Here is a 17004-nt window from a genome sequence, read left to right as displayed (position 1 = left end):
CAAAGCTAACATCACCTTTCTCTTCGATTGTTGATGGGTCACGGCAAACAGACAAAGAAAAGGGACTAATTAACTTGAAAAAGGACTACGACATAGTGAAGATCATGCTTCAGAAATTCAACAAAACTTAATTGTTTGGTTGGAACAAAGACCTCCATTTTTTCGATATGGGTTGTGCAACCATGGAAATCTGAAGTAATTCCGAGTAGACGAAGTAGGAGAAAACAGTCATCAATTCATCATGCACCAAATGTACTATATGACAATATAAGAAATTCTCGATTGATGCTAATTTGTTGTTTAAAAATCTATCATCGACATTTGAATCATCATCATCATCATCCGCAACCCACAAGTTTGGCGGCGGCAGTTTCCATGACAAGTTTGGTGGCATCAGGAGCTGCCCAGACGGTCGTCTTTGAGAAATCAACTTTTAGTATCAGCAGTTCTCAAGAGGATAAACAGATAAAACCACCAAATATCTGGTTTCAGATATCAACCTAATCTTCCATGTAAAACAGCCAAACCCCATGAAGTCTGGTGAAGCAGTCGATAACCACTAAGCATAGCCTTTAACATGGAAAACACCATTAATCATTCAGAATGTCAAACCCTTATCGGACGGCCTGCACCTGATGACAGGACAAATACCACTGAGTTACCGATAGAGTTAAGAAGCAAATGAGCCTTAATGCATATAAAAATGGTTTTGCCATTTCAAAAATCAAGAATATTAGAAAAGAATAAACATATGCAACGTTAGTAGAAAGACAATCATATCCTTCCACTTACTGGGTGTCCGTGAAATGATAACTTGAACATTTATAGATCTTTCGACCACAAATGAGAGCAAGCTTTTCTAAACACCAGTGACATATTCAAAGCCCTTCTCATATACTTTTACTTTATCGATTAGGTATGTCATTATCTAAAACATGGTTCCTAATTTCATCCAGACCGGTACACACTAGACCGTATTTACCTACCCGGGCGTAAACCAACATTTTTTTTTTACTTTCCAGTACGCTGGACCATTATGATAGATGATATATAATTCAAAGGAGCCCCAGAGCCAACTTGAACAAATATATAAGTTTTTCCTCTAGTTCACTACCCTCTATAAAGTATTATGTTGATTTGATCTATTGGAATATTAAGTTATGTATGTTCCTTTCATGAAGCATGTATTTGCAAGATCACAACACAGTACAAGCATGTCGCCTACTTCACTCCACATCTGATATTCATACAACCCTTATATTTTATGTCTCAGTTCTATAAGATTACACATGATTATTTCACTTTGTTATCTTTATCATTTATCGTTTTTATCTTTTATAAAAAAATTAACCGATATGGTCATGTTATCCTACTCTTATATGGTATAAAATATAATATTTTAGTATACAGTTTTTTTTTGTATATTTTGTATTATTATTTTTATAATTTTCCAGTCTCATTGATCCTCATCCTGGATTCTAAAACTATTTGTTATCCCAGCCTTGCTAATCTTCTTCCCACCATTATCTCTGGTGATTCTGAATGAATCAACTGAAGCAGCCCTCTGAAACCTCTTGCCAATTTCATTGTGCTCTCAGTGTTCCTAAAGTTTCAGGCTTCTGAGCTACAAAATTTCACCAATGAAGTCAGTTATGCTGCTAGTGACCAATATTGGAACTGAAATTCTAAACCATGAATCATGATTCTATGTGATGGATTTCCTGGCTTGTTTCTGCCTCATTTTAGGAATAAAAAGGGACACAGATCAACATGTAAATTACAAGAGCATCTGAGGTCTATATAGTGAAACTACACAGAAAAAAAGTCAGAGGTGATGAAAACATCAAAGAAAGTCTCAAACTGCAGAACTGAATGTAAAAATGGAAGCAATTGCATCTTCAAGATATTAATGAAGCAGACAACATTACTAACACTCATCAACCACATATAATATCCTTCTCTTATTAATAGATAAACAAAGAAACTCACACCTTTGAGCTCTTGGTGATCCCTCTTGAAGTTATGAACTAGAGGTTGATACTGAAGGATAAGTTAAATGTAGCTCACAACTTCAAAGACAGGTTCAAGAAAGAAACCTCTTGAGAGGTAAGACTGCATGACCACCAACTGAAATGCACAACAAAAAATTTAACTCTGATATATACCAATAAAACATTTTGGAAATTAAATACCAAAATATGCTTGCCCTATCTTAACAAGGAATTGCTACTCTGATATATAGAGGTGAAGTACAATAAAACATTTTGGAAATTAAATACCGAAATATTCTTACCCTATCTTAACAAGGAATTGCTCCAAACAGCAAGCATGTAGGCATAGATTAATTCAAAGTTGTAAGCTGGCCTGACAAGTATTTCCTTTATCACATAGGAAAGACAATATTTTAGTGAGTATTGTAGAAAATTATTTGATGATATAATATATTAGATATATTAATAAAAGCAACATGATGCCACAAGAACTCTTTTGATATTAGCCATCAATGGTATAATAGTGGCCCCTAATATTTGAGGTCTCTTATCGGGCAAGAACCAACTGCATCATGCATGCTAAAATCCAGATATCTGATGAGCATATGGAACTAACCACCACATAAGATGGCGAATGACACTTCTCTTCATACAACACCATAAATAAACATGTTTCCTGTATATTAAACAAAATTTGATCAAATTTCTTACCATAAATATAAAAAATATTGATATACTAAGATCGTCAAAGAAAAACGCTATTGGAAAATCCATTTTTCAATAAATCCATAAAAGCTCAGTATTGTACCTTGACAAAGCACTAGGCATGAATTTGAAGACATTGGTACGACTTCCTGAATCTTTTCACTTGTAAATATAGCTCCGACAACTAGAAGGAAGATGAATTCATACCAAAAAAAGATCACACAATTATTATGAGAGACCAGAAAATAAGCAATAGCTTCCCTTGAATTTTTTTCTGAAGGGCTCATTAATATTAACAAGTCATGAAATTGTTTTTGTTATTTGCAATGGCTTTATTAGTGATAAAAAGTCATCAAGTTGATTTTCAGGGACCTGAAATTATAGTAGACTTATGCTTGCTTTCATCTTTATCACTCTCTCCAATGGCATGTTCAGTATCTGCCATAGAAATCAAATGTATGGAATATCCCCCATCTGATATCCAAACAAATTGTATTTCTGTGGAAAAGATAAGTTATAAAATGAAACAAACTGAAAGATAATCCAGATGCATGTAAAAATTAAGCATACTTGATGAAATGTCAGGAAGAGCAGCTAACATCTGAACTTCCATGACATGGTCTAGAGGGTGGAGATCAGCTAATTTGGAAATCATAGAGAACCGTGCATTTGGTTCCATTGCCGTGCCACTGTCATTCAAGCTTAAAACATGCAAATCACCAGCAGAATCCAAGATCAAAAACTTCTTCGGGGATAGCATATGGATACAAACTGCCTTTAGTGATGAAGGAACTCCTATTCTGCCCTTACAGGTTTGGAACTCACCACCCCTTATGACCACAAAAAATGAGTAGTGATCACCTGAGTCTTGCTTCAGTCTCACAGTCTTAAGCTTACCTGCATGTAAGATAATTATAAATAGTTTTAAAGCATCACCTCTGGAAAAATTGATAAAAATGTTTTTTGTCGAGAAAAATAATTATAGTAAGAAAATAATTTTCAAAAGAAACCAAAGATAAGCAAGTGACAACTTTAAAGAGAAAATCAAAATGCATCCTAAGTCTGTAGTAGATTTGATCAGTTGCAGTTACATTTTCATTTTTATATAACTAGAACTCTATAGAACTCCTAATCCAAAAAGGAAAAGAACCCACAGACTCAGTGCACCTCTCTCATTATTAAGTCGTTCTAAGTCTATGTATCTAATTACATTGGTCACTTGCTTCATAACCTGATAAGAATATTATAGGTTATGTAATTTTAAATTAGAAGAGAAATTGTCTAAAAGGGTCTCATGATATACATTAGCATCATGGTTTATCATAGCCACATCAAGAAGGAAAAAGAAAACGAGAAAGTCCTGGTTGCATGACTCATTTGTTTAACTAGGTAGTCATAAATGATAATGCATGTTAACATGACCAAGAGAAGAATATATGATACATGACCATTTTAATGTATTCCCTGTTTGAATAAATTATTCATTAGTTTAGGGGGTGTTATAAAAATGTATTTCTCATTTGGATTTAATTGAAGATTTCAATCCTTACAAAGGAGTTTCTTTTATTATTGAATAATCTACAAGGGAGGAAACCTATCAAATAAATATTTTATCAACAGAAAAGTTATTTACCAAAGAAAATATAGAAATGCATCTCCCTAAAACAAGAAAGGATGGAAGGGTCAATATGTTTGGATTATGAGATGTAATTTTTTTAATTTATCCTTCCATATTTTTGTATTTTCTGGGATCAATAAAATGGAAAAGTAAATGTAACTGAAGATCACAGAAGGATTGAAATTTGAATGAACTGAAGTTCCTGTTCCCTATATTCTGTGCAAGTGATGTGAACTTCTTCAGCCAAAGTGAGGTTGCTAGTTATTCACTTTCCTATTACTATCTTTTCCTTCATCTATTTTTAGATAAAAAGAATATACTTTCTATGTTTGTCACGAACTTATCCTACGTCAGTAAGTAACTTCCATAAGCTACAAACAAGTAATCATAGTTTAGTTTGCTCCTTTAATTATGTCATGGATAATATCATGAAATATATTGTGACCATCATATCCTTTCTTGATATTTTTAGACATATCATTTTTTTTCTTTCCCACCCTGTACTAAAACCATCTCCTATAACAAATGCAATGATTTCTTTCTATATCTCCTTCTAGATAACTAAAAACAAACATCACCATCCATTTCACACTAAATTTTTGATATCTTGTTCCATTCCCAATACAACAGACTTCTGAATTATTTAATCTAAGGTGCTATATGAACTATTTAATCTAAGGTGCTACAGTAATAGACCATCCTTATGTCTCTTTATTTTAACTATCTCACTCTAAATGTTTCAAAAATCAACCAATCTAGCACATGATTGGCCTTATATACCATACTGACCTTCAGCCTTGTGTTTTTTTTAATCTAATAGTTTCTTCTGAAATTTCCAACAAAATGAAAAAAAAAAGGAATTAAGATAAGCTCACAGGATCTGAACAGAAGGAAATCTAATGGTTCATATAAACCACTGTCTGACATGGTGGCATGTAAGTTTTGAGAATCCTGTAAAGGCCTAGTTCTTGTGAATAGTTTCGAAACATCATTAAGTGATGCCTTCAAAATTATTTAATGGCAATGTACAATGAGATGTGACACTCTCAGATACTCGTGGCAAAGTTATTTGATGTCTGCTGTCTAATTCTCTCCTGTTAGTTAAGTTTGTAGTATTTCAATTTTGCATTACTACAAATCTCAAAGAAACCTCAACAGAGACAGCTTGGTAAACATTCTTAATTATCAACTCCACTAATAGAGGAGGAGGGTACAAATTGTATGCAAGTTGCTAATGTAGTTCATAGTGCAGCTACAGAAATCAACTGGACAATGTCAAGTATCATATGATGGTGAATGGATCACAAGAATTTTCAACCCATCTTCTTGATTATATCCTCAGGTGCTCGAACGTTCAGCACAATCTCATATCACTATCCTGGAGCAAACCACCTATAAGCCAAGCACAACAAGACAAATACTCCCCGAAGTGATGGGGAGAAATCTACCCCTCCAACCTGCTCACCATGTGGCGGGTCCAAATGAGGTGGTGACCACCCAAGCCCAGCAACAATGGTAAGCCCAAAAGGGCATATTGCAGAATATTCCCTTGGGCTCGGATAAAGGCCCACTCTTTTACTGTTACAAAAGTCAGTTACTATTCACCCATGATTTTTTTTTTTTTTCCACTTTGGCCCTAACTTGAGCATTGGAGGGACTAGGTCGGGCACCCCACCTGACCCTAGTCTTCCTGCAGGTCGATCATCGGGCATGTAGACGAGTTCCTGACTCACCTCTTCGGACATTCTCAGACCCTTGCACACGTGACCCAAGACCCAATCGAGCTCACTGAGATGCTACCTACATTTTATACCATCATTTTGACGCTAGAAGGAGGGCCTCATGCCGTAGGAGTGCCACATCACCGACCCACACAACGAGTACTCAAGTGAGGGTGCATCATCGTCGACTCATTGTACGTTCACCCAGGGGGGTTAGCTGACCTTTCCATCCCTCAATGCCACCACCTCTGCTCAGACACCCAGGTAATATTGACCCTGATCTCTCTCCTCTGGTGGCAACCTTGACCCACATGTTAGTGCCAACCGAGGTCTTCATGAACCTTGCCCAACAAGCTCAAACGCTGACAGGAGTGATGCAATCGGTTGTGCCCCTACTCCCATAGTTAGCTCAAAGAATGCCCATAATCCCTCAACATTTGGCGGTGCCGCAAACCCCGGTTAAGCCCCATCGGCCTACTTCGACACAAGCAGTGGTCGAGTCGCCTTGACTAATGGACGCCCCGACCGACGAAGACCAGATCCCCAATGGTCGAATTTAGCAGGCCATGTTACCCCCATTGGATGGCCTCCAAGTCGGAGGTTTAGTTGGCAGATCACTCGGCTAAGGGAGCGGGAGCACTGCTTGAAGGGTTGTCGCCGAAGGAGATCGGAATTGGAGTGCCCGAGGTGCCAGCTCCAAGAGGAGACTAGGCTATCATCGAAGGGAACCTCCAACTGCATCGACACATCTTTGTCGACCTCCCGATCGCATAAGGGGTTCTCCACCTCAAGCCCCGGGTGTGCAACCTTGAAGCGAGTTAGAGCCAAGAGGTGCCCGTACTCGGAGGATTCCCTTAAGTGCTCTAGGCCCTTCTTGAAGCCTGACCGAGGACTTGGACCACTTGATCGCTTTGGCCTCCCTCTTTGACAGTGAGGCCGCCTCAGCTACGAGCTGCTCGGCTAGATCGACGACCGGCTAGATGGACAATCATGCTCTTCGATCTGCCGATCCTTCTCCTCGAGGTATCCCTTGAGATCCTAGATGACTGCCTGATCCCAGAGCAACCCATCCTCTATGGACCGGAATTGCCCCGAACAGACTTAAGCTCGGCCACCCAAGAGGCATCAGCACAACGGAGCCCCTTAAACTGGCCCTCCAGCTCAGCCACCCGCCCTTCTAACCGAGAGACGACTTGTGAGTCAACCGACTCTCTTAGGGTGACCACCTTGGCTTGGATGTGCATGATTTTGTCACCCTGTGTGGTGTCGATGACTCTTGAATCACACATCCGATCTACCAACACCATGAAATGGTGTTGGTGTTGCAGATAGAAAGGACGAAGTTAGAGTGATCGAGTCGCTAGAGATCGAGACAAAAATAGGCCGAGAAACTGCTTATGAGAATCTCCCACCTCACGCATGCCTCGATAAGTAACTCCGAAGGTAGCTTATATACCTCCTTGGCTAGAGGAGGGAGTAGCACCCTGTTGGAGGTATTCGACGGACTAGGGATCGTCTTTCCAAATGATTTGGGAGGCTTTGAGGCCCTCGTCGGGTGCCTCTAGTGAAGCCCCTTGCACCGAATCGAGGAGGTCCACTACCTTCAATGCTGTGAACGACACTAGTTTGTGCCAACAGAGCTCCCGCACCTCGCTCCCGCAAGTCTGTGGGGTCAAGTTGGGTAGAGGGGGAGGCGCCTTCGCCTCATGTTGGACTGCGCCCATAGCCTTAGCTCGGTGATGGGGGGTGGTGTCGCAACTGTCTCTGGAGGGAGGTTTGTAGGCTCAACAACGACCTCTCGAGCTGATATACTCGAGGAGGAAGCAGAGCCTCGCCTTTTCTTTAAATTCGCGAGATTCATCCCTGCGGAGAGGCATCTTCGAGGTCAGAAACCCAATCAACCGGGTTGGAAGAAGTGTCTCGAGAAGTGAGGCATACTCTGAGGAGCGAGACTTAGGCCAGCCCCGACCAGTCAGTCCTTATCCATGCACTTGATGGCTAAACTCAAGTGTGTACTCCCTTGTTGGGAGGTGTGTTGGTGAATGTGTGTACCGACCAATCCAAACTCAAGTCCTAGTCCAGACCGGTGTCGATGAAGAAGTAGCGTCCCTTCCAACCCTTGTTGGAAGTCCGGGTGCCCCTCATTGTAAACCCCTCCCGAGCTATGAGGTAGTACCTGTTAGCCCGCTTGCATACTTGGAAGTAGGAGTGGAATAAATTCAAAATCAGGACTAGGCTGGCGTAGTAGCATTCCCTGATGAATACAAGCGGATAGTGCCATAAGTTGGGCGCCATTTGAGAGGGAGAAATCCTCCACTATCGGAGGCACTCCAAGATGAAGGAAGGGGCGGAGGGGGAATTTGAGTTTAGCCTTTGGTGCATCGACGTTTGGAGACCCGAGACACAAAGCGGAGGACAAAAAGGCTGGAGTAAGAAGCAAGGTGGGGCTTAGGATGCAAGTAGAGCCCCACTTGCACGTGAGAGGCCGTCTTATATCCATTGAACCGCCATTTCGCCTTCTAGAGCATCGGCTTGACTCCTTAGGCTACTCAAGTTCTTGCTCAATGCAACACTTAAAAATTTTCCTGCCTAAGCTTCACGCTCGATGCGATTTTCCCGCCAACGAGAACTTGACCAGGGGGGAGTTTGACGAAGCCCCCTCTTGGGCTATGCTTCAGAATATGCTTGAGACGCCCCTCTCGGGCTAAGCATGAAGATGCCCCCAAGGGCCCTCTCTCAGGCTAAGCATAAAGAGACATCGTCGAGGTGCCCCTCTCAGGCTAAGCATGAAGATGTACTCGAAGAGCCCCTCTCGAGCTAAGCATGAAAATATGCTCAAGGTGCCCCTCTCAGGATAAGCATGAAGATGCGCTCGTGGTGTCACCCTCGGTCCAAGCATGAAAATGCGCCCAAGGCATCTCTCGACCGGTCCAAGCGTAAAAGGCATGAACGACGCACTTGCGAAGGTGGCAAATTCGATGCTTGGTACACAGAGGTCACCAGCACTGCAAGTGAGTCTCCCAACTGAACCACGTCCTGAGTTGGAGCAGGGGCACGTCTCGACACCCAAAGACAAATCTATCCGAGACGTACCTTAGGGGGGGCAAATGATAGGGGGAAAAATCTATCCCTCCAATCATAGCTCGCCATGTGGCGAGGCCTCGAATGAGGTGACAATCATCTAAGCCCAGCAACACTGGTAAGCCCAAAAGAGAATATTTATCCATATTGCATAATATTCCCTTAGACCCAACCTATTATAAAGGCTCATTCTTTTACTAGGTCAGCTACTATTCATCCATGAGTTTTTTATTCACTTTGGCCCTAACTTAAGAGTCGAAGGGATCAAATCGGACACCCCACCCGACCTTGGTCTTCTTGCAAGTTGGTCATCGAGCATGTAGACCAACCCCCCTAGTCGGACATTCTCAGACCCTTGCACACGTGGCCCAAGACCGAGTCTAGCTGACATAGACGTCACCAACATTTTACACTATCACCGAGAAAAACCTTGAATCATGAAAACGAACCTTCAATCACGTTCGCAGAGCAAGCTATAATAAATCATTCTCTTCTGCCACATTTACTAGCCTACATGCAAGGCTGCAACCCAACAACAAAAACTAGCTCGTTTCCCAATGGTAACATGATCCTACAACAAAGATTATCTACTAATGATTCAGAATGATAAACTGGAAGAATTTAGCAGGCAAAACTGTGAAAAATAGCAGACAAGATCTGATGATAGCTCAAAAATAAATATTGATAATGAGAAAGATTGAAAGACCAGACAGCAAAAAATGTTACCAACAAAAAAGAAGAGATTATGAAGTTCGGAAATTTACAGGGTGCAGAACCTCCATCAGCCATGGTTTCCACTGCCGAACCCTTCGTGCTACCTCGGCAATCGCAGCGACCACCACCGGAGTCCGGCCCCAAAGACTTCTTGATACGGCTCTTAGGAATCACAAGCCCATTCGGCAAATTCTTCTTGCGTAGATCTCCGACCGAAGCGCTCGCCTTTTTGTGCCCTAAACCGCCGGAGTTCCTGATCCCCCCCTTGATCAGCGGCCGCAAAGGAAAGACCCGAACGCCATCCACCTCGCCAATGAGCATAAACCCCATGGAGAGCGTGATCGAGTAGATCGGCAGCGTGAGCTCCACAACCGCACACTTCACGAGATGGATGGTCGCCTCCGCCCCCGCGTCCAGCCTCGCGGCGAAGACCCAGATCTGGCTGGCGGCGATCGAATGGACGACAAAGGCGTTGACCGAACCAGCGAGCCGCACCGAGAGGCCGTGCGGTAGGGGAAGTGCGACGGCGGATCGGCCGCGGTCGTTCCTGTAGTCGAGGCGGGCGGGGGCGAAGGCGGCGGCAGAGCCGCCGCGTGGGAGAAGGATCCATGCGCGGAGCTGGATGGAGGAGCCGGCAGCGAGGGGTGCGGCGGAGAGGAAGAGCACGGTGGCGGAGGGGAGGAGGCGGAGGAAGCATGCGGCGGTGGAGGGCGGGGGGACGGTGACTGGGGTGGCTGAAGACAAGAGGGACGGGTAGAGGAGGGCGGAGGAGTCGACGAGCATGAGGGAGAGGGAGCGGGATGAGGGCTCGAAAAGGACGGAGGAGACGACGGCGGCGGGGGAGGAGGGGGAAAAGGAGGATGGGAAGGGGAGGTCGAGCTTCGAGGCGTGGAGACGCATAACACCGCTCGCGAAGTGGTGGGTTGTCGCGCCGTCCTCGTCTTCTACTCAGCACCGGCACCCATGGCTACCGCTCCGGCTGACCTTCTGCTCCATCGCGAAAGAAGAGAGAGATAGAGAGAGAGAGAGAGAGAGAGCGAGATTGGGATTTGGATGAGCTTGATGTGTGCAGTGGATTCTAGGAACTCGTCCGAACAAGATTAGGATCGATGTCTGTCGCGGTGGCGTGCGCGATCTGTTGCTCTGTCGACTCCCCGCTCGCCACAGGATCAGAAACCGTGCGCCCTCCTAAACTCAACTCCTGCTCAGGTAAAGCTCAAGTTTGATCGATTGTTGACCACAACACTTGGGCTAACGGGCTGAGAGAGGGTAGGGTTCCTCAACGAGGCCCAATGCTAAGACTCCCGAACGAGGCAGTAGCCGAAGATAAAGCTTGCCGCTGCCACCGTATCTCTCGGCGCTGCCTCCCAACTGCTGCCCATGGCAGTGATCGTCCGATGGACGGCCTTCTCTCATTCCTCCCTTGCCTTCTTCCCCTGTCCCAGCGCTACTGCTCGCCTCTCTCTGCCCCGCCGTACCTTCTCCCGATTCACTCGCTGCCTCTCCCTCGCGACTTCTCCTCCGGCTTATCCGGAATCAGGTATCGGCTTCTCCTTCATTCGATCACCTGCGCTTTCCCCTTCCGATCTCGTATCTTCTTCTTCGCTTTGTTCTCAACGAGTGCATCGGTTTAGGCGATCCCACGAGCTCCAAAGTCCTGCTGAAGGGGATGGAATTTACCGAACTCGAAGTAAGCTCACTCGAGTCCTCCTTTTCTTCTCCTCCATTTAGGTGAATAAATATTTCAGATTGCTGTCATTGTTCTATGAATTTTGACTTGATATGTGGGGAAAAATTTGTGTTTGGGCAGAAATGGGTCAAGTCGCAAGGATTTAGGTCGGGGCAGGCATTGATGCTGTGGAAGTGTCTATATGGGAACAAGAATTGGGCACAGAGCTGTGACGAATTGTCAGGTTTTGTACTATCTTGGTTTTCTTGCTTATATTGGCTTCCCTCCACCTTTTGTTATTGGAAATACAATGGTTTGATGGTTTAGTTGAGTTGCATTCTCTTTGAGCTAAAAGGAAGAATCCTTCCTATCCACTTCGTCAAACACTTTGTCAAACTCTCGCAAGTTTGACAATTAATTAGATAATATATTACATTTTCTGAGCAGTAACTGATTGGTGAGTACTGGGAATGTAATTTGGTTAAATCAAGGGTCAAATTGGTATTGAGAAGGGCATTGATCATACACAAGGGAAGTGTGGGTGTTTGGCTGGGTGTTTATCATGATCGGTGTATAAAGCATTTCTCAAGTTGAAGTAAGGCTGAAGAACCATTGTGCTACTTCTCAGTTTTCATACCTTGGATAAATGATATGTGGTTTTAGTGTCACACTTGTACTATTTTTATGTTTCTTTTGTGTATGCAAATTAACTCATATGGACTAGCTTGGAGGTCTAACTTTATAATTCTTGACAGGTTTAAACAAAGAATTTAGAAAGATGTTAAGTGAAAATTCTTCTCTTATGGCATTGTCAGTGAAAGATGTACTCACTGCATCTGACGGGACTCGAAAGGTAGGTCCAAGTTTTTCCTTTCCAGCTATTCAACTGTGGTTGATGTTGTAATTTGTTTTATATTTTTATTTGAGAACGACTATGCATGCTTTCAGAATATTCGAATTAATTTTTAAATTCGCAGGAGGTTGCAGATTTTGTTCACTTTGGATGATGGATCAGTGATAGAAACAGTTGTTATACCATGCGATAGAGGGAGGACTACAGTTTGTGTCTCTAGTCAAGTGGGTTGTGCCATGAATTGTCAGTTCTGCTACACTGGGAGGCATGGATCTTTTGTAGTATTAATTGATTGATTTCATTTTTTTCCTAAATGTTTGTATTATCAAGCTTGATTATTTGGATTTGGACATTTGGATATTAGCTAAGCCTATTATATATTTTGATCTATCAGGATGGGCTTAAGGAAGCACTTGTCAACAGCAGAAATTGTTGAACAGGCAGTTTTTGCTCGCCGGTTATTTTCAAGTGAATTTGGATCAATTACAAATGTAGTATTCATGGTAAACATGTTGTCTTATTTTTCTTAAATTCTCAGTTAACTTATTTATCAGTCAGACATAAAACTTAATGCAGGTATTTAACCATTATGTTAGCATCTGAATTTGTACATATGGATCTTAACTGTCAGCTAGATCTTTGATGATAGAAGCTTTAGAAAACATTGAGAAGGTGATGTAAACATGGTTTGATCATCAATGGACAATGGCGGAAATTATAGAATCAGGAATATATGCATGTAAACTTTGAGACTTTATAAGCCAACTGAATGTGAAACTTTATAGTCCTATGGATGTGATAAAGGTGGAAGTATCTCAAAACCATTTTCAGTGAAGATAGTAAAGATCATATTGCTAAGAACTTAAATGCAATTTTTGGTGTCCATATTCTGTCACATGTTTGGTATATGCATATTATTAAAGCTATCTGTGGTACATGATTAATTTCACTTTAAATGGGATATTTATTCCTAATGGTCGTGGAGCAACTGACCAAGAGTCTGTTTTACTTACAGGAAACTAACTTTATAATTAAGATGATCAAAGTTTCTTCAAAAGGATTGTGCATCACCAGATTCTCTTTTTTCCCTCTCATTTTTCTTTGTTGCTTTTTTAAATAAAGACTCCACTAAACTAACTATTTAATGTATATGACTTTGTTTTTTCATACTCATCATAAGAGGAACCTTTTAGTAGGAAGTTAGGAACCTAAAGTTCCATTTTATACATTTTGACACTTATATTATCATAATTAAGCTGTTGTGTAAGTAATGTGGAATCGTAAAATATCTAGGACAATCATGTGGTGAGTTGCAGTTAATGTGGGTTGAGAAAACCTACTTGATTGAACTTGAAGATGGTCAAGTAATGAGTTGGGCTTGGAATTTCAGACCTCAACTAAAGTTGTGTTGGCCTTGGCTTTAGTGAGTGTTGTGGTACCTGATTCAACTTGAACAGATTCACATGTACCTTCGGATTTGTATATCATGAAATATATATGAAGCTCTGAATATTTTTGTGCACTGAAATGACTCTTGCAATTAGCCAGAGCAAATGCAATTCATGTTCCAAAATCAGCTTTATAGTTCACTTCCTCTATTCAGTATAACCTGCAGGAATCTACCCAATCCAAGTCTAGCCTGAATTCCAGAAGCTGAGATCAGATTTGACACTTGTTGATGATACTAAAGATAGGTCAAATTAGAATACATTCTACTGTCTCAAAATTTTGTGTTTTGCTTAGAAATTTATTAATGAACCAGACCTGCTGGAAATATACACACATCTAGATCTATCAAGAAGCAACAGGGAGTTGCCTCTAGTACTTAAGGTCTTGCATAATTGCTTCTGTAATTGGTTCTCATTTTCTTGTGTAGCTTATCTGTATAGCAACCAGTTTCTTTTTTCTTTTTCCTATAACATTTGGTGACATCATTATTTGTAGCTTTCTCTTGTAACCATGATAACTTGATCGTTTTATTTAGGGCATGGGTGAACCACTGCATAATATAGATAATGTCATTAAAGCGGCAGCCATAATGGTGGATGAGCAAGGCCTTCAATTTAGCCCAAGGAAGGTGACTGTCTCAACCAGTGGACTTGTCCCTCCGTTAAAACGGTTTCTTCGGGAATCAACATGTGCATTAGCAGTTAGTCTAAATGCTACAACAGATGAGGTGATTCCTGGAGTTACTTTGGAACATCAACTTCTTTAAGTTTTGTATGGAGCAAACCAGCTAATATTATGAAATGCAGGTAAGAAATTGGATCATGCCTATCAACAGGAAATACAATCTTAGCCTGCTTCTTGAGACATTGAGGGAGGAACTTTTATCCAAACACAAGTACAAAGTACTATTTGAGTATGTGATGCTTGCAGGAGTAAATGACAGGTTTGAGTTGTTTGTAATTCTCTTTTAGAATACAGGATCTCTTTAGGACATGACATCAATATAACAACATTTTGTGTCCTGCTAACACAACAGACGTGTGTTACCTACCATATGGTAAGAGGGAAGCCTAGTGCACAAGATCCAAACTAGGGTTTTTGGGAGGTCTAAACATGCAGACTCTTATACTTTCCTGTGGATTCACCATTTTTGTGATGTGAACCCTTGAAGCCTGAATCTGAATTAATATTATCATTGCACTAAATTTGTGATCACTTGTAGCACATGTCGTATCATTCACAAAGTAAGCACCTGCAAGAACTTGCTCAGGGAATATAGTAACATCCTCATTCCTCTGATGCTTCCAAAAGTCAGTTCCTGCTAGTACAAAATGATATTACTGGTGCATGTTTATGTTATATTATCTGTGGCAATTAGTATTGGTCATCATATGCATATGAATCACTTGGTCTACCTGTTTTTTTTTTTCTTTTTTGTGGTAGTGTTCTTGTTTCACGTAGAACCTACGATGTCTGCATCTGATGTCTGCAACTTGACACTAATTCTATTACAGCATGGAGGATGCAAAGAGGCTTATAGAACTTGTTCGTGGGATTCCTTGCAAGATAAATCTCATTTCATTCAACCCTCACTGTGGAACACAATTCAAACCAACTCCAGAGGAAAAGATGATAGAGTTCCGCAATGTCCTGGCCGAAGCTGGGGTCGTAGTTTTCTTAAGACTTAGCAGAGGGGATGATCAGATGGCTGCTTGTGGTCAGCTTGGGAAGCCTGGGTACATCCAGCCACCTTTGCTTCGTGTTCCTGAGCGATTTCAAATGGCTGTATGACATCCAAGGATGGAAAGGATGAGGTGCTTTAGATGCAAATGATACTACAGTTGTTATAGCTGTTTGTTACATTGTTTGGAATTGCTTAAGGTGCTGTGGAACTCCTAAATGACAGATCAATTCTCTAGAAGTTGTTTATGCTGAAGTTATGGATTGCAAATAGTCTGTATTCTTGAGACACTGTTCCATTTTACTCTACTGTCTCAAGGAACATTTGAGTTAGAATATATTAATTTATCTTTTTAAAAAATTGTTATTATGGGAGTGCAAATGTTATTATTACTCTACTGTTCTCTCTTTTGTGCATAAGATCATAGTTTCTCATAATTATCTTTTGTAATACTATTAGGAGAGAACTCTAATGTAGAGAAGAATCTATAGAAACGATGGTTTATTGTTTTATAAACCTTAAAATCTTGTATGGTGATGGAAACTAATGTTTTGTTTTTCAGATTAACCATATCATAAAAAGAAAATTGATATATCTGAATCTTTTTTGAATTTATATTTATTCTTGACTTTTCTTAGGTAAGTTGATAATAATTTAAAAAACGAAGATTATTCTGATGAATATCTTCTGCTGCAATATAAACATAATGCCCTATAAATAGTTCAGAGTTTGGAGGATTCAAAGGATGCATTACTTTCATATAAAATTTAGAAGCATGAATTTCTAGAAAAAAAAAGTGTATATTAAGGTGATTCATTGTTAAAGGAACTCCAATTTTGATTTTTTATTATTGAATATTCTCTTTTTCATTATACATAGCACTTTATTAAAATATAATACATATATATGGGAAGATGATGATTATAATAATAAGAGCATTTTATTTGAAAAAGTCCTCCGTGTTAAGCTTTTACAAAAGGACGCTCCTAATTGATTTTTACATGGGGTCATCCCTTTTTGATCAATTTGATGAAAATATCCTATCGATCGTCCTTGATCGTTGTCATCACTAACCCTTTGATCGCGAGTGACGTCTCCTGTCGCCTCTTCCTTCCCTCTTCTCTTCCTCCTCTCATCGCTCACCTAGTTTTGTCCGCATCCTCTATCACTTGAGTAATCCAAATAAAGAGGAGGTAAGTGATGAGGGCACTAAAGTGAAAGATAACGGAGAAGTGAGGCCCATGACTGATGAGGGTTGCATGAGCGAGGCCATTCCTTATCTTCGATCACGAGGAAGAGGGAGCAACAAAGGGTAGCATGAGTAAGGAGCTCTCATCGTGAGGATAGGAGAGAGGCGATCGTTATGACTATGGTTTTATTGAGGGCGAAGGATAAGGCTACCACCCATGGTAGTGCTATACAAAGGCGTCGGTGAAAAAGTGAGGGAAGAGAGATGAGAACGAGGAGGGAGAGAAGGGAAGAGGCGATGGGGACAACAAAGGCAATTATAACCGGAGATAAT

At 41.2% G+C, this 17004-nt stretch overlaps 2 protein-coding genes across 2 annotated transcripts; one reads left to right on the top strand and one right to left on the bottom strand.

The window, feature by feature from the left end:
- Nucleotides 1–215: 215 nt before the first annotated feature.
- LOC135644935 (uncharacterized) lies at nt 216–10998 on the bottom strand. The gene is made up of 8 exons (XM_065162919.1): nt 9881–10998; nt 3267–3593; nt 3069–3194; nt 2800–2880; nt 2608–2667; nt 2294–2378; nt 1992–2127; nt 216–632 (listed from the first exon to the last, which is right to left on the bottom strand). Exons 1-5 carry the CDS (start codon nt 10728–10730, stop codon nt 2639–2641), a joined length of 1413 nt encoding a protein of 470 aa, XP_065018991.1. The 5' UTR covers nt 10731–10998; the 3' UTR covers nt 216–632; nt 1992–2127; nt 2294–2378; nt 2608–2638.
- Nucleotides 10999–11090: 92 nt separating this feature from the next.
- On the top strand, nt 11091–15851 carry LOC135581743 (uncharacterized). The gene is made up of 9 exons (XM_065162920.1): nt 11091–11370; nt 11465–11520; nt 11641–11743; nt 12255–12352; nt 12487–12617; nt 12747–12855; nt 14337–14528; nt 14608–14744; nt 15316–15851. Exons 1-9 carry the CDS (start codon nt 11211–11213, stop codon nt 15590–15592), a joined length of 1263 nt encoding a protein of 420 aa, XP_065018992.1. The 5' UTR covers nt 11091–11210; the 3' UTR covers nt 15593–15851.
- The last annotated feature ends 1153 nt before the right edge of the window (nt 15852–17004 follow it).

Source organism: Musa acuminata, chromosome BXJ3-8 (genome assembly GCF_036884655.1).
Source record: "Musa acuminata AAA Group cultivar baxijiao chromosome BXJ3-8, Cavendish_Baxijiao_AAA, whole genome shotgun sequence".
In the NCBI taxonomy this organism is placed as follows: domain Eukaryota; kingdom Viridiplantae; phylum Streptophyta; class Magnoliopsida; order Zingiberales; family Musaceae; genus Musa; species Musa acuminata.
Note: the sequence above shows the minus strand (reverse complement) of the source record. Positions and strands in the feature narration are given on the sequence as shown.